Consider the following 20,632-nt stretch of genomic DNA (forward strand, 5'->3'; position numbering starts at 1 on the left):
AAATCTTATTCTCTTACTGGGCCACGGTGTAACATTGAGTAAATCTGGAGTAAAAAATAAATAAATATTCAAGGAATAGTTCACCCAAAAATTAGAATTCTGTCATTATTTACTCAGCCTCATGTTGTTCCAAACCTGTATGAGTTTCTTTCTTCTGCTGAACACAAAATAAGACATTTTAAAGAATGCTGGTAACCAGACAGTTGGCGGCACCCATTGACTTCCATAAGAAAAAACACTATGGAAGTCAATGGGTGCTGCCAACTGTCTGGTTACCAGCATTCTTTAAAATGTCTTATTTTGTGTTAAACAGAAGAAAGAAACTCATACAGGTTTGGAACAACATGAGGCTGAGTAAATAATGACAGAATTCAAATTTTTGGGTGAACTATCCCTTTAACAGGTCAGTCTCAAATTTTGTATAAATTCTAAAATTGTCTAGATGCGAAATATTTAATAATCTCAGATTCTATTCACAAAAGTATTCAATTTTTTCATTAAAAAGTCTAAAATTAATATTTAAATTAGAAATAAGAGTATGTACATAAGCAGCTCCATTTAGAGACTACAAAGTCAATTAAGTTAAGCCAGTTTCATTTTTTTGACAAGACCATGTGGGATCTTTTTTGGACTTCCAAGACCACGGGTGTGGGGTGGAGCAGGAGTCAGCACCTCTGCATAGACAGCGTTGTTGTTTTCGTCACTCTGAACCTTGTTCTGTATTGTTGGATTAGGGAATACCAGATCTTTACATCTTTCGGCCACAAATTCCCGAATCTCGTTGAAGAGGTACATTTTCCTCTCGTTGCTAAGTCCTTCTGGTACCAGAGTGGCAGGTTTCTCACAAGGCACGTCATCTGGGTCACACTTCAGCAGCTTGTATGTGACTGGCTCTGACTGTGAAAGGATCTTGCACATTACACTTCCATCTCTTCTGCATTCAATGTGATGGAGTGGCTTGATTGATGGCAGCTTTTTGAAAAACTGTAACAGGTAGGAATTCCAGCCATACATGGGGACAATAACATTGCCCATCTCATCACCACAAAGTTGGGGAATCAGCACACCACTTGGAGAAGCCTGCCGCACAACATTCTCAATATCAGCCAAGCAGTCCACCTTTGAATTCCTGTACTTGCGCTTGAACAGAACAAACATGGAGTCGGGAGCAAACTTTGTATGACCAGCCACCATGAATGAAAGAGTGATCCTCTGATGCTTACCCGTTACAACGCGCCAAAGAAGGTATTGAACCAGTGCATTGTTTTTATTTTCTCCTGAGCAATTGTCTGCATGTAAGTGCAAGTGGGTCTCCTTCAAACCATAGTTCTCAAAAAAGTAGTCCAGGAGACTGATCACACAGTTGGCCCCTTTGCCAGTGATGCTTGCCTCATCTAGAAGGAAGATCACCATCTGTGGAAGCCCTTCTGTTACAACGCCGAACACAGCACACTTGCGAGGAGTCTTGAAGAAGATGGGTCCTGGCTGCATGGGGTTGTGGGGATAATGCAGCTGTTGAGCAAAGTCAAAGCTGTAATGAACCTGAAAAATAATATCCAAATGTTTACTCAATTTGTCAATACAGGTTAGAAAAATCAAAATCAATTAAAAAACAGATGAGTGCCCTCATGTTAGTGCTTAATGGCAGAGATGGAAGACATCACAAGATTGCAGGTAATTTTTTTTAATAGCTGATTGATAACTTAACTATTTTAGTAACCGTAGTGTAGTATACAGTAGTGTAAATAATGTAAAATGTAAATAGTACTTTCAATAGCTTTCAGTAATGTACTAACTTTTATTATTCAACCACAGTTGTGACTTCAAGTATGTCCATGCATTCAATATGTGAATTACTAATAGACTGATAGAAAAGGAAATTATAGAAAAAAATACCTCAAAATCATTTGATGAATTTGCTACACTGTTCCCAGGCTCCAGCAGCTTGGAGACACCCTTCTCAGCTAAAACTCTGCGGCACTCCTGGACCTTGCTGTTGTAGAATGAACGTTCTGTTGTGGCCTGCCACAGATGTTCCTCTGCTTTCACTAGTGCTTCTGTTTTCTCCTCCAAGTCTTTCTTTGAGGCCTTTACCAATAAAGCACTGTTCTTTTGGCAGGTCCAGCATAGATCTGACATCGGTTTCATTGGCAACACGTTTGGCACATACTGCTGCCAGAGACGGTAAAATGTGCGTTCACTCACAGCTCGATGACCACTGACCTCACAAGAATCGCTGTACAGTTTGTGGACGGCAACTTTGCTGACAGAAGAGGGCAGTAGCTTTAGGTCGTCCCTTTTGTATCCTGGAATTCTGCCAGGAAGCAGCACTGCATTTTCTTCTGCATAATTGTGGATAAATGTCACAACTCTCTCAATGTCATTTACATCCAAGGCATGCTTAGGCAACTTGCCCTTATTTCCATGCATCCTAGGGGTCACACCATTCTCTAAATAATGCTGGACCAATGCAGCTAGGCGATCCTTGAACACCGCATGCATATACATAAAAGTGTCACGACAGATTTTCTGCCCCTCATAGTAGTAATCTAAACGACGACGTTTACGCACAGTCTGTGATCCTTTTTTTGATTTAGCGGTTTCTTCCCCACAGTGCAAGTGACTTCGTATTTGAGCTAAAACTACCATGTCGAGTACAGTATTGTCCATCTCCAAATGACTCATCCTGAGTGACAGCAACTCTCCCTCCTTGAAAAATGAAGAACACTTTTCAGCATTGAAATACTTGCAGTTGCAAGAGAAACCTATTTTAAGTTTCACATCTGGACTTCCAGCATTAGAAGCAAATTCTTCTTGTTGGTGTTCCCTCTTCAGATTCGCCAGACTAATAGCTTGAGGTTCAATCACCAAAACTGGCTCGTCCTCATCATCATGTTGGTCACTGCCTGAAAAAATCCACATTTAAAATGGATAATGAAGCATTTTATATGAAAATATCAGACTGGATCAGATTAATTGAGGGGAGGGCATAGGGACAAAAAACAGGTATGGCTATATGGCCATGGCTTCAATTCAGAGTGTAATCAAACAAATAAACATCATGTCATAAACGTAATTAATTTAAACTGACTCAATTCCAATCAGCAAATGTAATAAACATTTAAATCCACTATTTTTGCCACAGGATGAATTATGTGATAGCATTAACTTACATTGGCTGAACACTGACAGTATATTACATATTCAGCTTTAAAAAACATTATAATGACAAAAACTTACCGTCAAATTCCTCGTCAGTTTCGTCCAAGAATGTGTCCTGTTCATCCTCACCATCATCCTCCAGAAAATAATCCGCAATAAAACCGCTTAAATCACAATTTGGGGCAATTCCACCGAGATTAATGTCTAACAAGCTGTTTAAGCAATCAGGTATTTTGCGTTCCTTCTCATGCTTCGGTGCTGCATTGTCAGATGTCAAAACGACGCAGTTAACAGTTACTCCAGCAAACGAATTATATATTATATTATTGACACTTATATGATACAAATGAAATTAATATAATTGGCAAAATACTGAGCTACAAAACAAATAAACTGTTCTTAAGTTAAATGTTTGCCGATGAAACGAAAAATCTCCTCAGACATCTGAACCCGGCTGAAGTCGCATTTTTTTTTTTTTCATTGTGTTGACCTGATTGCCGCTCGTGCAGATTGATATTAAGGTCTGTTTACTTTTTCTAATAGAAAATAAGTCGAAAAGAAGTTCCTGAACTGAATGATATAAGAATCAGCAGGTGTTGTTGCGCCGAAAAATAAACCCGGAGACAATTGAAATCAATGTTTAGAAAGCCCGCGTCCGTTTTTTTTTTGTTGCGCAAAAGTATAACGTAGTGTCAATAAAATCATTAATTTTAGTATTTATCATGTTATAAATGAAAATTTGAGTATTGCATCTGAAAACCCTTGGTATAATCTATCATTTACAGCAATAAACACACATGACCTATTTTTGTCATTGCTATGGCTATGACTACTTTGACGCTCTTTTACTCATAATTAGATTCTGCGACTTTAGCCGGGGTTTCACAGGCTGGGTCACAATTTTTCTCTGGCTGCTCCTACTCTGTGTTTATAAAGCACATGTGTTACTGCAAGAGAAACCATGACATGGGCTGTGTTTCCCGAAAGCATTGTAAGCCTAATTTGATCGTACAGGTATTTTGTTGCTATCGTTCTACGATCAAGTTAGGCTTAAAATGCTTTTGGGAATCACAGCCCAGGTCATGATGGTGATGTTTAAATTATAATCCTGTAGTGTCCTGATTCACTCAACTAGCATTATAAATTGAATATACTAAGGTTCTATTCATTACAGTAGCTAATTCCAGCAGTGCTTTAATAATCTGAAGGTTTTAAAATCCAACACAGATATCACAAATCTACATATGAATCTCAACAATGGTGACAATCACACGAAATGTTCATATTGCAGTGCATGATGGGAGCCACCAATCAATTGTCACCATTGTTGTGATTCATATGCTGATTCTTGATGTTTGTGTGTCTAAACACAAGACTCCAGTGCACAAAGATTTTTCAAAATTGTTCATATTGCTGTTTGATATCAAACTGTAGAATCTCAGGGCTACAATCACCAATGCTAAAACAAAAAATCAGTCAAAGATTCAGACTCTGAATGACATCAGTGAATCAGGTCACTACGTGATGATAATGTCATCATCACAGCATATTGTTAGCAGGTTTTCTCATGCAATAACAAATGTGCTTTATAAACACAATGTTGGAGCAGCCAGAGAAAAACTAAAAATAAAAAATGAAAAGGTTCAAGAGCCAAACACTGACCACCATAATGGTGGCTTGAAATTAAAATTTCCATAAAACATTGCCATCTAAACTTCTGTTGATTCTCAATAACTTTTGTAGATGTATGACAGAAATAAAGTCACACTGGTTAATAATAAGTGCAATAATGTGTAAAGGCTCGAAGTCAGTAGTTCTTGTGTTTCTCTTTTTTTCGTTCTTGTTGTTTCTCTTTCCTTCAATGATTCTGCTTATTAACATCAGGTGTCACCACTACTGGCCAATCATCACTTAATTAAGCACTTAATTATGTCATTAACTTCAACACTGCTTCAGTGTTCATTTTTAACACCCTGTAGTTGGACCTATATGTACACCAGGAGTGTTAATTTAACACTGGGGATTTTGCTGTGTGAGATGGTGCTGCTCTTCTCTCTAGTAATATGGCACATAGTCTTAGAGCTCAAACATGACATTCTGGGGCTCGGGTCAGGAAGCAGACAAACTGACTAAACCGACCGTCTGCTCGCCATCTCACGTCATTAGGAATTAGGAAATACAAAAAACTTCCAAACCCATCTAAGAGTAAAAATTTTATTGATGTTCAACAAATAAAAAACAGATCTAATACAAATGAACAAAGGATAAAGCTTTGGTTGCTGAATATTCGATCCCTTTCTTCAGAAGCACTACTGTTAATGATATGATTACAGACTATAACCTAGATGTGCTGGGTTTGACAGAAACCTGGCTAAAACCAGACGATTACATTACTTTAAATGAGTCCACCCCCCAAGATTACGGTTATAAACATGAACCTCGTCTGAAAGGGGGAGGTGTTGCTGTAATTTATAGTAATATTTTCAGAATTACTAAGAAGTCTAGTTTCAAATATAATTGTTTTGAAGTATTGGTGCTTAATGTAAAAATATATAGTGCAAATGATAAATCACATTTAAGATTTGCGCTGGCTACTGTATACAGAACACAAGGGCACCATACAGACTTTATCAATGAATTTGCTGACTTTCTATCAGAGTTAGTACTGGCTGCAGATAAAGTCCTTATTGTTGGTAATTGTAATATACATGTAGATAATGAAAAAGATACATCGGGATTGGCATTTAAAGACATTCTTAACTCTATTGGAGTTAGACAACACGTTTCAGGACCTACTCATTGTCGTAATCATACTCTAGATCTAATATTATCACATTGAATCAATGTGGATGCCGTGGAAATTCTGCAGCAGAGCAATGACATCTCAGATCATTATCTAGTCTCATGTAAACTTCATTTAGCCAAGGCTGCAAAGCTGACTCCGTGTTACAAATATGTTAGACCCATCACTTCTGCCACTAAAAGTTGCTTTATCAATAATCTTCCTGATCAGTTTTATCCTCTCAGCATCCCAGATAGCTTAGAATAACTCGATATTGCGACAGAAACTTTTAACTCTCTCTTTTCCAGCACTTTAGACACAGTTGCTCCTTTGCGCTTAAAGAAGATTAAAGAAAATAGTCCAACGCCATGGTACAACGAGCACACTCAGGCCCTTAAGAGAGCAGCCAGAAAAATGGAGCGCAACTGGAAGAAAACAAATCTAGAGGTATTTTGCATTTCATGGAAAGAGAGCATCATTGCATACAGAGAGGCATTAAAAGCTGCTAGATCTGCTTATTTTTCAACCCTTTTAGAAGAAAATAAACAAAACCCTAGGTATTTATTTGGAACAGTGGCTACATTAACGAAAAATAAAGCTTCTAGCCCAGACGTTTCCAAGCAGCACAGCAGTAATGACTTTATGAACTTCTTTACTTACAAGATTGATAATATCAGGGATAAAATTATAACTATGCAACCGTCTACTACAGTATTGCATCAGGCAGTGCATTGTAGTCTCACTGATGAAACATTTGATTAATTCATTGCTATAGGAGAGGAAGAATTTTCTAAACTCGTTAAATCATCTAAATCGACAACATGTATGTTAGACCCTAGCTAGACTAAGCTACTAAAAGAGATGCTTCCAGAAGTCATAGATCTTAATATCATTAATTCATCTTTGTCACTAGGATATGTACCAAAAACTTTTATACTGGCTATGATTAAACCACTTGTTAAAAAAACGCAACTTGATCCTACAGAATTAGTCAATTACAGGCCGATTTCGAATCAGCCTTTTCTGTCAAAGATACTAGAAGACTTCCGCTTCCGGCCGAATGGAGTGAGCAGCGAAGTTAGGCAGCTCTGCAAAAGTTTCAATAATTTAAATATCCTGGGTCAACAAACATCACTCTTTATCAGCAATTCACCTATAAAAATAATTTAGGACAATATTGGAATGAAGGGTGCTCAGAGATACACACACAAAACTCTACAAGCCACACCTGCATCGGGGGACACTGCTCTGGCCAACGATGCATCTGCTAACAAGGCCTCAACCGGCACTGCAAATGCTATTGCAGCACAGGCTAACAAAACCCCCGCTGACACCTTTCCAGCTAGTGAAACTCCGGTCTGCTCACAAGGCGAAGGCGTAATGGCGGAAGAAGAAACACTTCTCTCTGTGGGAATATTTCGAAGCGAACTACGTGCCTACCGCGAAAATGTAAAGAATGATATTAAAGTGGAAATCGAGATTATGCATCTTGATATATACGCAAAGACATCTCATCGCTACGGGATGAAGCTAAAGCGGACATTAACACGCTCCGAAACGAAATCTCACAGAAAATAGAAACACTGCATAGGGCCCACACTGACACACAGAGAGAGATGGAAAGATCTCTCTGTGATGTTTCGGACAAAATAACCACCATGGACAAAGCACACGCAACCTTACAGAAAGACTACAACAAACTGCAGGAGAATTACATGGACATGAAGAACAGAAGTTGCAGGCAAAACCTACGTGTGGTGAGAATTAGCGAAGATACTGAGGCAGGGAACCCAAGCCGCTTCATAGCGGAGTTTTTTTCAGAAGTGCTCGGCGAAGAAAAATTTGAATCACCAATTCACCAACACCAACCTTGCCCCTAAACCCCGTGCAGGAGAGCGCCCAAGAGTGATGATAGCTCGCCTACATTACTACACTGACAGGGAGAAGATTCTGCAGCTATCCAGGAGCAAACACTGCGTCAAAAGGGGTGTATACGGGAGAATTCAGACAATGAATATGCCCGCTAAATGTGCTGTTTGGCAGGGATCTTTGGAACTTTGTTATGCGTACCTATAAATGTCCGCAAAGGCCCGAAAACAGGAACTTGTCTGCCCACATGCTGTTAATTGATGGCTTGGCTTTGTAAATGCTAATTTGTTTTGGTACTGGCAGCTCAAGATTGCCCCTATTCCCCTGCCCCCCTCATTAGTATTCAGGAAAGGTGATTAGGCTGAGAGCGGAGTAGAGATGTTACTCCTTTACGTCGGGACAATGTGGCTATTCAAACTCTGAGTCCGAACGAAAACAGACTGGTGTATATGGTAAATGCAAGTTTGAAGAGGATATTTGAAAAGCTGGAGACGATGGACAAGAGGTTGGCTAAGTTGGAGGCTGACATCAATGAGCTCAAAGAGGCAAAAGAGGAGCCTGCTTCAAAGAAATTAAAGAGAGCTGGGAATAATTCTGTTGCGGTAAGTTATTTTCTGACTGTCACAAACATTTGGCGGTGTCCGCTTAACTTTGTGTGCTTTATTTATTAATGTATTTAAATTGAGCCCTCATATTATGTTGGATTTTTACAGGAAACTGTACGGAGATTGCACAACGGGGAAAACAACATACACAAATATGACCCACTGAAAAGGTATATCTTTAAAACTATTGTTTCATAACAGTCCTTTCTTCTAAATTATATTTTTAATCAACCTTCTTTAATTACTGCTCCACAGTCTATCCTCCCCCCACAACCTCGAGGTCACAACCTATCTTTTTAATGGCGTCTCCATGGCTGTACCGAACGTAGATCCTGCTGTTGTTAAAGGTAAGTCACAAGAGAATGTCCCAAGGCTACAACTATTTAACTGTATAGATTAGTTAGTTATAAATAAACACATTCTCCCCCCTCACTATTTCCCTCTCTCTAGCATCCTGCAAGACGTATTTTGAAACTGTTAAAAGGGGTTACAGGATGGCCCAAGATGAGAACAAAAACAAGATGGAGGACAGCAGGATCATTGTGCGCATGAGACAAAGAAAAAGAAGAGTAAGTATAAATAAATATAAATCTCAGTAAAAGACTCAGCCTGGGAGAGGCTCCCATCCCAACCCATTTTATATTTTCAGTGGTTTAATTACTTTTTCCCCTCCTATTTTGCAGCTGCTGAGCAGCAGGACTGGCGTTCTCCAGACAGAGGAAGAGGCAGCTATCTGGAAGACTGCAACAGTTGACCACATGTCTGAAGAGGAGGATGCCGTCTTAGATGGAAAGTCAGTGTGGGTTGTTCGGCCTCGGATCAGAGTTGGTGCAGATCGAGTCACGGTGGAGACATCAGAAGCTGGCCTGTGAATTATTTTAGTATTACGCATCTAAATATTATTCTATAGTATAATTTGAATATTCTGTTGTTTTTTTTATATTTAGTATTATTTATATTATATAGTATTATTTATAGATTGTATTAGATACAATTCTATATAGTTTTTCTATATATATACTGCATTTACATATTCCATACAATTCCATATTGTTATCTATTTATAAATTGTATTATTTAAATATTGTACTATTTATATATTCTAAAGTATTTGTATATTATATTGTTTTCTATATATTATACACAGGCCTTATATATTATATGGGGTTATATATTGTATGACTAATAGTAAAGTGTATTCTGTGCTAACGTATTTTTATTTATAGAATTTTGACTGTGTGTATATATATGTCATGGGCCCAGTGTCATTTACAAATAATAAAAATAACAAACTCAACTTTGTCTATCTGATTGTCTTGACATTATAGCCATGAACACCAATGATAATAAATATTAATAATGAGTAATAATAAACCCAAAAGAGGCCATAAACTGGACCAATAGTTTGGGGGTTTAGAGGAGGGACAAAGCATTGAGCAGCCAATCCAATGTAAGCTCTGACCAATTGAAGGAGGCCACTGCCTTGTGTCCCAAAGGTGTGAAATGCTAATATTCCCTTGCATTGCCCCCGACCGGGGGATTATTCACCATGGTAACTGATGGCCCTTAGTGGCTCCCTGCTGTGCCCCAAACTCTGGTACATATCCAGGAGTATTCGGGATTATGTGACAGGACAGCAAACTCCCGTACACACACGTTTATTTGTGGAGTACACAGGAGTACTCAGGAGTTTTACATGCCCGATTACAGCTCTTTTCACGCAGTGAAAGGCAATCTATTCTATACAAAGGATCACCTGTACATATCTTTCCGGATATGAGTCCAGAGGTCAGCAAGCTGCGAGCTTCTTTCAACCCGGTTAAGGTGAAACTACGCAATGCTGGAATACCCTACAGCAGGGGTCAGCAACAGGCGGCCCGTGGGCCAAAACTGGCCCGCCAGCAATTATATCTGGCCCGCGCCCACAGCCAGATTATTTTGATAGTGGCTGATTCTGAAACAGATCTGTCATGACAGCAACAGTTACTCACAATCAATTCGTCTTTAGTGATTTGCCTTCAAAATAAAAGTACAAGAACGTTTTTGCAGCAATGTTTTATTTTGATATGAATTGAGAACTTTTAATTTGAAAAGTTCTAAAAAGATTTTAAAAAGAGTCTGTGGATCGCTTCGTTGCAGATAACACACACGGCTTTGCATTCACAAAACTAGGTAGGATGAACGCATAGTTGTCTTATTCTTCTTTGTAGCCTATGCCCCATTTTCGCTGTCAACTTTCATATTTAGACTCTTTGATAGTGCCATTTTCTCTCACCAGCTAGCTCAAATGTTAACATCATTCTGCACACAACATAATAGTGTACCTCCAGCATGCAAACAATTAAAAAAAATGCAGTTTAGTACTTGAGGATGCCAAGGAATAATTCTGAGTCTAAAATTAGGCTACGTCAAATAATTGTTACAATAAGTTAGGCTCCATTGTGTAACACGTAAATTAAAATTATACACATTTATTATTCACAATAAAAAAAGACGAAAGAGGAAATAAAAGTTTGTTAAGAGCATGACTCAAACATGTCATTAATGGGCTTATTCAAGTCCTCTTTTATTTTTTTTATTTTTTTTATCCATTCTGCATCTCCCACATATGTCTGTGTGGCAAGTTGGTGATTGAAGATACTTGCCAGGTTACGTGTCACTACTGTTTTATTAATTTATCCAGTGTAAAACCCGGACACCGACACACACATGTAGCTTTTTGTTAATGACTGACCTACAGGATTTAACACAGAGTAAAAGGTCCTTTCACACCGAGTCCGGATGCGAAAAACGCAGAAAATCTAAAAAAATGAATTTTTTTATGACTGAAGAAAGTTTTGGAGGCAGTGTGTAATTGACACAACGTGAGGTCGTATTTATTTTTTAACATGCAAAGATTTGGAACGAGAATTTCGGACTTATTGTGCAAAGACCTTAACAGCTCACTACCAGTTACAAAAGACATTGTAACAGTCAGTCACAGGCAGTTCTAGTTGCATTTTTCATCAATTAATTTCTTAAATTATCCTTTAACTAATGTTCTGGTCCACCATCTAGTGGCGAACATTTTTTTTTGGCCCGTTGCCATACTTACATGCCGACCCTTGCCCTACAGTCTGTACTACCTGGCAAAGTTGATCATAACGATCAACCAAACACCAAACACTCATTCACTGACCCACGGGCAGCCGAAAACTTTATCAAAACCCAGGCCTCAACTACACAGGTTGAAGAGGATTAAAGGTATTTGAGTATTCCTTTCAACATACAATTGTAATGCCACCAGAGAAAACACATTAAAGACACTTCTCTTTTGCCTGTACCACATGATTTAGAGGATATTGGAGTAATGTTGATTTGACAAGAAAAATGAGGTGTTGACAGGTGGATCAACTGGAGGTGTGGGTGTGTGTGTATAAGCATATAAATATATATACGTGTGTGTATGTAGGTATATATATATACGTATATTTATTTTATTGTATTTTATTTATTTATTCTCCTACCCCTCAGGTTTTGTTTATAACAAGGTTGGGTAATTATTATAATTATTAGCAATATGTTTTGTTTTTTTTCTCTCTGTGTATTGGACAACAATCGGATTTAAATTTCATGTTTAGGAAATGGGTAAGGAGTTAAAGTTAATTACTACATTTGATTTGTGTTTACTTTTATTCAATAAGAGTGGGCCACAACTACAAGTGATTTGACCCACTAGTATATAGTATACAACTTAAGGAGTTAAGTGGTAAGTCAAGAGTCCATGGACTTAGGGATCTTTATGAAGATCATGTTTGTTTTTTGTTTTTACCTTAGCACGTTTAGCTTAGGGATGTTGGGAAAGTTCATATGTTCAGACTTTGTTCTACTTCAGAGGATGTCATACAAAATAGTTTTCACTGCCAGGCATTAATTAAATATGACCAAGGTAAACACCATGTCGGCTAAAACAATTCCGCACAACTTGTGACTTGGAATTGCAAAGGGCTTAATGGAGCCATACAACGGAGTAATATTTTAACACATTTGAAAAAAATAGTCATGGATATTGGCTTTCTACAAGAAACACACTTGAAAAATCAAGATCACAACAGATTACGCAATAAATGGATTGGACAGATATTTCATTCTAACTTCGGTGCAAAGAGTAGGGGAACAGCAATATTATTTAAGAAAACAGTGCCGTTTATCGCTTCAAAGATAATACCGGACTCTCAAGGCAGATTCATCATTGTCACTGGTAAACTTTATGATAATTTGATCACATTAGTAAATGTATATGCTCCCAACGTTGATGATGAACAATTTATAAACTCATTGTTATCAAAAATACCCGACATGGACTCTCATCAACTGATAATTGGGGGAGATTTTAATTTAGTGCTTGATTCTGACCTGGATAGGTCATCACATAGACCGGCTACTGTGACAAAAATGGTAAAAAGTGTTGAGAAATTCATGAAAACTTATAAAATAATAGATCCATGGAGTACCCTGCACCCCAACACACGGCAATATTCGTATTACTCCCCAGTTAATCAGACTTATACCAGAATAGATTACTTTTTAATAGATGGTTAACTCCTTCAACAAATGAAACATTGCAATTATAAAGGCAAGGCAAGGCAAGTTTATTTATATAGCACATATACACAATGGTAATTCAAAGTGCTTTACATAGAAGATATTAAAATAATCAAAAGAAATCAGAATAATTAAAACAGTTTAGAATAAAAGATAAAATACAGAAATAATCAAATGAATTCAGAATAATTAAAACATAAAATAAAATACAGTACAAACAGTCGGACGAACAGTGGTACAGTGCTCATTCAGTAAATGCACAGCTAAACAGATGTGTTTTGAGTCTGGATTTGAATGTGACTACTGTAGGAGCACATCTGATCTCTTCTGGAAGCTGTTCCAGCTGCGGCTAGCATAGTAGCTAAAGGCGGACTCGCCATGCTTAGATTGAACCCTTGGTATTTCTAGCTGATGTGATCCTAATGATCTGAGTGATCTGTTTGGTTTATATTCAGTGAGCATATCTGCAATGTATTGAGGTCCTAGGCCATTGAATGATTTATATACCAGTAATAATACTTTAAAATCAATCCTAAATGTAACTGGCAGCCAGTGTCAAGACCTGAGGACTGGTGTGATATGTTCATATTTTCTGGTTCTGCTCAGAATCCTAGCAGCAGCGTTCTGTATGAGCTGCAACTGTCTTATGGTCTTTTTGGGAAGGCCAGTGAGAAGTCCATTACAATAATCCACCCTACTGGTGATAAAAGCATGCACAAGTTTTTCTAAGTCTTGACTGGAAACAAAGCATCTAATTCTTGCAATATTTTTCAGGTGACAATATGCTGATTTAGTTATTGCTTTGACATGACTACTGAAACTAAGGTCTGACTCCAGAAACACACCAAGATTCCTGACTTGATTTTTAGTTGTTTGACCCCTAGACTGAAGGTATGCGTTCACCTTGAGAACTTCATTTTTGTTTCCAAACGCAATGACTTCAGTTTTGTCTTTGTTTAACTGAAGAAAGTTTTGGCACATCCAATTGTTTACTTCATCAATGCATTGGCAAAGGGAGTCAATGGGGCTGCAATCGTTAGGCGATAGGGATAAGTAGAGCTGTGTGTCGTCTGCATAGCTATGGTAAGCGATTTGGTTATTTCTCATTATTTGGCTCATTGGGAGCATGTACAGGTTGAATAGGAGTGGCACGAGAATTGAGCCTTGAAGGACTCCGCATGTCATGGGTGTCCACTCAGACTTATGGTCTCCGATACTCACATAATAACCTCTGCCTCCTAAGTATGACCTGAACCATTTTAGGACTATCCCAGAAAGCCCGACCCAGTTTTCCAGCCTGTCAAGAAGTATGTTGTGATCGACAGTGTAAAATGCAGCACTAAGGTCGAGTAGTACCAGCACTGATAATTTGCTTGTATCAGTATTTAAGCGAATATCGTTTAATATCTTTATGAGCGCTGTCTCTGTGCTGTGATGCGGAAACCGGATTGAAAATTGTCAAAGTATCCATTCGAGCTAAAGAATTTGTTCAGCTGATTGAAGACAACTTTTTCAATGATCTTGCCTATGAAAGGAAGATTTCAGATTGGTCTATAGTTGTTTAATATGGTCTTATCCAGATTTCTCTTTTTCAAGAGGGGCTTGACAACTGCAGTTTTCAGGGAGTTATGAAAACTCCCAGAGAGAAGTTAGGCATTTACCACTTCTAGGAGATCTGCTTCTGCTTGTGGCAGCAGTGGCTCAGTGGTTTATGTAGGTTGTCTAAAAACCAAAAGGTTGGTGGTTCGATCCCTGGTTCGACCTGACCAAGTGTTGAGGTGTCCATGAGCAAGACACCTAACCCCAGCTGCTCCTGACGAGCTGGATGGTGCCTTACATGGCTGACACTGCCGTCGCTGTGTGAATGGGTGAATGTGAGGCAAATATGTAAAGCACTTTGGTGGCCATTGGGTCTGTGAAAGCGCTATATAAATGCAGTCCATTTACCATTCAAGCTTTGTAACACATTTTTGAAAAAAGATGTGGGAAGTGCGTCAAGGGCGCAGGTTGATGTTTTTAGGTGCTGTACAGTTTCTTCCAAAATTATGCTTTCAATTTCTTCGAAATCAGACATAGTGACTACTTTCTCAGGCTGTTGTCTGATCTGCCTGACCCCAGCACAACTCAAGGATGAGCTGATCATCTTTCTGATATTATTGATTTTCTCAGAGAAGAAAGAAGCAAACTCACTGCACTTGCTCTCTGAGAGCATTTCACTGGGAATCTGGCTTGGGGGGTTTGTCAGTCTCTCTACAGTAGCAAAAAGAGTGCGCGTGTTGTTTATATTGCTGTTTATAATATTCGAGAAGAAAGTCTGTCTAGCTTTGCCTAGTTCCTTATTGAAAGCATGGATGCTGTCTTTGTAGATGTTATAATTGACTACAAGTTTTGTTTTCCGCCACATGCGCTCTGCTTTTCTGCATTGTCTTTTCATATTTTGCACTGCTGTTGAGTTTCTCCAAGGTGCTTTTTGTCTGCCACTCTTCTTCCTGACTTTCACAGGAGCAATATCATCAATTACACTCTTAACTTTTGAGTTAAAAGAATCAAGGAGAACATCAACAGAGTCAGCAGATATGCTTGGTGTTAAAGATATAGCATTCATAAATAGTACACTAGTGTTCTAATTTAAGCATCTCTTCTTGACAGACACAGATCTAGCTTCAATGGCAGGAGAGATCAATATATCAAAGAAAATGCAAAAAATGATCAGACAGTGCTACATCCTTATTAACAATTGATGAAATGTTTAGACCCTTACTGATAAGTAAATCTAGAGTGTGTCCACGATTATGTGTGGGTCCATGTACATGCTGAGTCAGATCAAAAGTTTTTAAAACAGTTTTGATTTCTTTTGCCATATTGGTTTCTGCATTATCTATGTGAATGTTAAAATCTCCAGCAATGGCAAAGCAGTCAAACTCTGAGGAAATTGTTGATAACAGTTCTGTAAAGTCCTCAGCAAAAGCTGGAGAGTATTTTGGAGGCCTGTAAACAATGATAAGTAAAATGCGTGGAGCACCTTTTAACACAATACCCAGATATTCGAAAGACGGGTAATTCCCAAATGATATTTGCTTACATTGATAGACATCTTTATAAAAAGCAACTAAACCTCCGCCTCTTCTGACAGCTCTGCAGACACTCATAAAAGTAAAGTTAGGAGGGGCTGTTTCATTGAGGACTGTTGCACTGCAGCTGTCTTCTAGCCAAGTTTCATTTAGGAAAAATAAAATCCAGGTTGTATGTGGTTATTAAGTCGTTGACTAGAAGTGATTTATTTTTAAGTGAGCGGATGTTTAAAAGTGCTAACTTAACAGTCTAACTTTTTGTCCCCACAGCAATCTCAGTTTGTCGTGTAATAGGCACCAGATTAGATGGGTTTGCTGTACGGCTTTTGAAGGCCTTAGACTTCCTATAATGTAATTGAACAGCAATAGAGAAAGATACAGGCACACTGGGTTCCCGCTTGTTCTGTAAACATTTGAGAAAGTTATTGTTATCATAGCGGGGACCCAACACATAACACTGAGAGCTGGTATCAGTTGTTTTTGGTTCACCTCGAGCCGCTGGAGGAGGGTGTGGGCCCTGGCGTTGTGGCAGAGGCCGAAGAGCTCTCACAGGGGGAGGGGGGGGGGGGGGGAGTGCGAGCTGGGCCCGCAGGCTTTGGTGGTTGCAGGGCCTGGCGTTTTTTGGTTGGTATCTGGGGGCTCGCAGCAAAAGAGTGGGATAGTCTAGTTCCAGCATACACCAGTTGTTCCATTTTCTCTGAGAAGCACAGAAGTGGAGATGCTGGAGAGAAGGATAACGTGTCCGGTGAGAGGGGCTGTTGCTCTGGTGTTATTGGAGGCTGTAATATGCTGTCCTGGTTTCCCTGGTTGTTTTCCAGAAAGTCGTCCTTGGGTGCTGAATCTTGGAGCAGTTCTAGTATGTCACAGTCTGTCCTGGGCCGGCGCGTCCATATAGGCGATCTAGGCCATTGCCTTTAGCGGCGCTTTTGTAAGGGCGGCAAAATGTGTGCCAACAGGGAATGAGCAATTCACAAAATAGGTTATTTATATGATTTACTGAGCTGCCGCCGCACCGCAGCGCCGGTGCGCCCCTGCTCTCACGAGTCATGACTGGGTGATGGGAAGTTCGGATCATTTTACTGACTCTCTTGAGTCATTCGAGTCATCATGAGACCGCTACCGCTAGCACAGCTAACGTTATGGAACATCCCGAGAGCAGATGCTAACATCAGCCTGCTTTCAAATCTACCGTCAAGTCCACTATCACCAGGTCAGGAGGAGATTGCTTACTCAGCCAGTGAAATTACTCCACAAGAAACAGCAAATATCAGCAGTATCATCGGACCTCAGACAGCTGACCAAATAAGTGTACACAGTGAGGATAATTTTAATGATCCCAGTAATTGGCCAACAACAGTAAACCAAGGACTTAGAGACATTTTAATTGAGAGAGGACCATATCAAGTGAAAGGAATTGATTTTCCCTCAGTCAGTGCACACAGAAAGTTTTCTGTGTGTCATTATAGACGGACATTGACAAACGGAGAAAATCTGGAAAGGCCCTGGCTAGTTTATTCAGTGAGTATGGATGTTACGTTTTGCTTCTGCTGTAAACTTTTTTGTGGAAGCGAGAGAAAATCAGCTCTTGGAAGAGATGGTGTTAAAGACTGGAAGAATCTGTAAGCATCCTTAGCAACCATGAAAAATCAACTGAACATATTGAAAGTTTTCATAAATGGAAAGAGTTGGACATAAGATTGGTCTCGCAAAACACCATAGATGCACAAATCAGCGGAAACTTGCTGCGGAGACAACAAACTGGCAAAATGTGTTGCAGCGGTTGATTAGTCTCATCAGAGTGATGGTTATGCAAAACCTGCCATTCCGTGGTAGCACAGATAGATCATTTGAGCATAAAAATGGCACTTTCCTGAAACTAGTGGAGATGATAGGTCTTTTTGACAGCGTTATGGCTGAACACATTAGGAGAGTGAGTTCAAAAGAAACACACGTCCACTATTTAGGCAAAGATATTCAAAATGAAATCATAACAATGCTAGCATCCCAGATTCAGCAGGAAATTCTCACGATGCGGAGGTCAGCTAAATACTTCTCTGTCATTTTAGATTGTACTCCCGATGTTAGCAGAAGAGAACAGATGACCGCGATTGTACGTTTTGTTACAACACAGGGAGGAAGTGTGGAGATCAGGGAACATTTCTTGGAATTCACGGAGATAACTGATTGTACAGGAGCCGGCATGACTGAGGTCCTTATTAAGAAACTTAGGGAGCTGGATATTGTTATAATGGACATGAGAGGTCAAGGCTACGATAATGGATCAAACATGAGAGGTAAGCATAGTGGTGTGCAAAAAAGAGTGCTTGACATAAACCCAAGGGCATTTTATGTACCTTGCCGTGCCCACTCTCTTAACTTGGTAGTTAATGACGCAGCCGCATGTTGTCTGCAGTCTGTCGACTTCTTTTCAACTATCCAGGAGGTTTATAACTTTTTCTCTGCTTCCACCTCTCGCTGGAACATGTTAAAACAGCACATAGGTGAGCGTGGCCTCACAGTCATGCCTTTAAGTAACACGAGATGGGAAAGTCGGGTCGATGCGCTCAAACCCATCCGACATCAGTTGGGGGATGTATATGTTGCGCTGCTGTCACTGGCAGAAGATGAAAGTCTAACTGGCACATGTGGAGCTAAAACTAGATGTGAAGCCAGAGGCATTGCAGCCAAGATCAAAACCTACCCGTTCATATGCTCCATCATAACGTGGTATGACATTTTATATGAGATAAATGTGACCAGCAAAATACTACAGACAACGAGTCTTGATGTACCTCGTGCGGTGGCACAGCTGAACTTGACAAAACGATTCCTGGTGGACTATCGCACAGACAGCAGTTTTGAGAGAGTGCTGTCCAATGCAAGAGTTTTGGCGGAGGATTTGGAAACAGAGGCCAGCTTTCCTCCACAAAGTGCAGTGCGACCACGAAAGAGGAAAAAAATGTTTCACTATGAAGGAGAGGATGAGGCAGTGATGGATCCACAACAGGATTACAGAGTGTTTTTTTTAACAGAATACTGGACTGTTCTATTAATGCTCTTGAAGAGCGTTTTTCTCTACTCCAGGAGCACGGTAACATATTTGGGGTGTTGTATGACATTGCATCCATCAAGGAGAAAAACGCTACTGTCGTTCTCCAAGAATGTACAGCGCTGGAAAAAGCCCTGACACACGGCGACTCCAGAGATGTTGATGGACAAGAGCTTTTTACGGAGTTGACTGCTTTGAATAGACGTTTACCAGCTGGAACTAAACCCCTTGACGCACTCAAGTTCACATGTGATAACAGGATGGAATCAGTTTTTCCAATGCTTTTGTAGCATTACGAGTGCTTCTCACCCTTCCTGTTACAGTGGCTTCAGGAGAACGCAGTTTCTCAAAGTTGAAACTAATAAAAAACTACTTTCGCAGTACAATGAAACAAGACAGACTTAATGGACTGGCAACAATCTCCATAGAACATGAACTGGCTCAGAGAATCTAAATAAAGGATGCAGTTAAGAGCTTTGCTGTGATGAAGGCCCGCCATGCGCGCTTCTGAAGCGTAAGTTAAGCTTTATTTGCTCTTTAGTCGTTATTTAAGATGCTGAACCTGCTGATGATATAATGTGCTTGCGGACATTTCATTTGAGTGTGTTTTACGCACATAAGAAAGTGGTGTAAAGAGATTTGCCAGCAACAGTAATTTAAGGAGGTGAAATGTGATTATTTGGAAAATTCCTATCATGACTGCTTAAAGAAAAATGCCAGCCGGCATTTGCCTCCTGCATAAACTTTAATATTGTTGACATTTTGGGCACACGTGCGTCGCGCACTATATTTCCGTTATATGTAGGCCTATGGCTTATTGGTCTTTGTGTGTTGTTGCTGGTTTTGCGTTATATGTATATGGCATGTTGGTCTTTTTTGCAGCCATGTATTAAGCCCAAGCAACCGTGAAAACCTGTTTGTTGCTCTTGCTGGGAGCGGTCCACTGATGAATGTCTGAACTTTCAGTCTTTAGAACTGAACTTTCAGAACTGAACTTTCAGAACTGAACTTTCAGTCCTTTAGCACTCTTGAACCAAGTTTGTTTGGGTGGTGGCCATCCTGTTGAAACAGTTGCCTCTGACTCCAGAAAATCTTGAAGTTGTCAATGAAGTTCACTCCTTTTATATTGCAGGTTTTTTGCAGCCATGTATTAAGCCCAAGCAACCGTGAAAACCTGTTTGTTCCTCTTGCTGGGAGTGGTCCACTGATGAATGTCTGAACTTTCAGTCTTTTAAGTGTTTCAAAAAGTTCATTGAAATCCTTTTTAAGGAGTTCCGACTGCCCTTTATGAATATCATTCTTCCTCACATGAATGAGTCGATTTGCAGTCTTATGTTTCATCAGAATGTTCTGATGTTCCCTGTTTACATCAGATGTTGTTGCTTGTGGAAGGCAGCATCTAGTTGTATCCCTGCTATTAATGTTTCTGATTATGGAGTCGCCCACTATCAGAGTCCTGGGCCAGGCTGCGCTGTGAGCTGAGTGCCGCTGTCTGCTCGACCTTGACCCC

The 20,632-nt window shown here is 39.6% G+C and overlaps 2 protein-coding genes across 2 annotated transcripts in view; both read right to left on the reverse strand.

Moving 5' to 3' along the window:
- LOC143738584 (5-hydroxytryptamine receptor 3A-like) overlaps window positions 1–20,632 on the reverse strand; it is a 38,942-nt gene that overhangs the window by 7,946 nt on the left and 10,364 nt on the right. The gene's annotated exons all lie outside the window — the stretch shown is intronic.
- LOC143738585 (uncharacterized) lies at window positions 583–5,325 on the reverse strand. The gene is made up of 4 exons (XM_077230578.1): window positions 5,321–5,325; window positions 3,241–3,326; window positions 1,897–2,906; window positions 583–1,542 (listed from the first exon to the last, which is right to left on the reverse strand). Exons 1-4 carry the CDS (start codon window positions 5,323–5,325, stop codon window positions 583–585), a joined length of 2,061 nt encoding a protein of 686 aa, XP_077086693.1.

The sequence above is a fragment of the Siphateles boraxobius genome, unplaced genomic scaffold, assembly GCF_051911475.1.
Source record: "Siphateles boraxobius isolate OS27281-9 unplaced genomic scaffold, OSU_SipBor_1 15, whole genome shotgun sequence".
Taxonomy (NCBI): domain Eukaryota; kingdom Metazoa; phylum Chordata; class Actinopteri; order Cypriniformes; family Leuciscidae; genus Siphateles; species Siphateles boraxobius.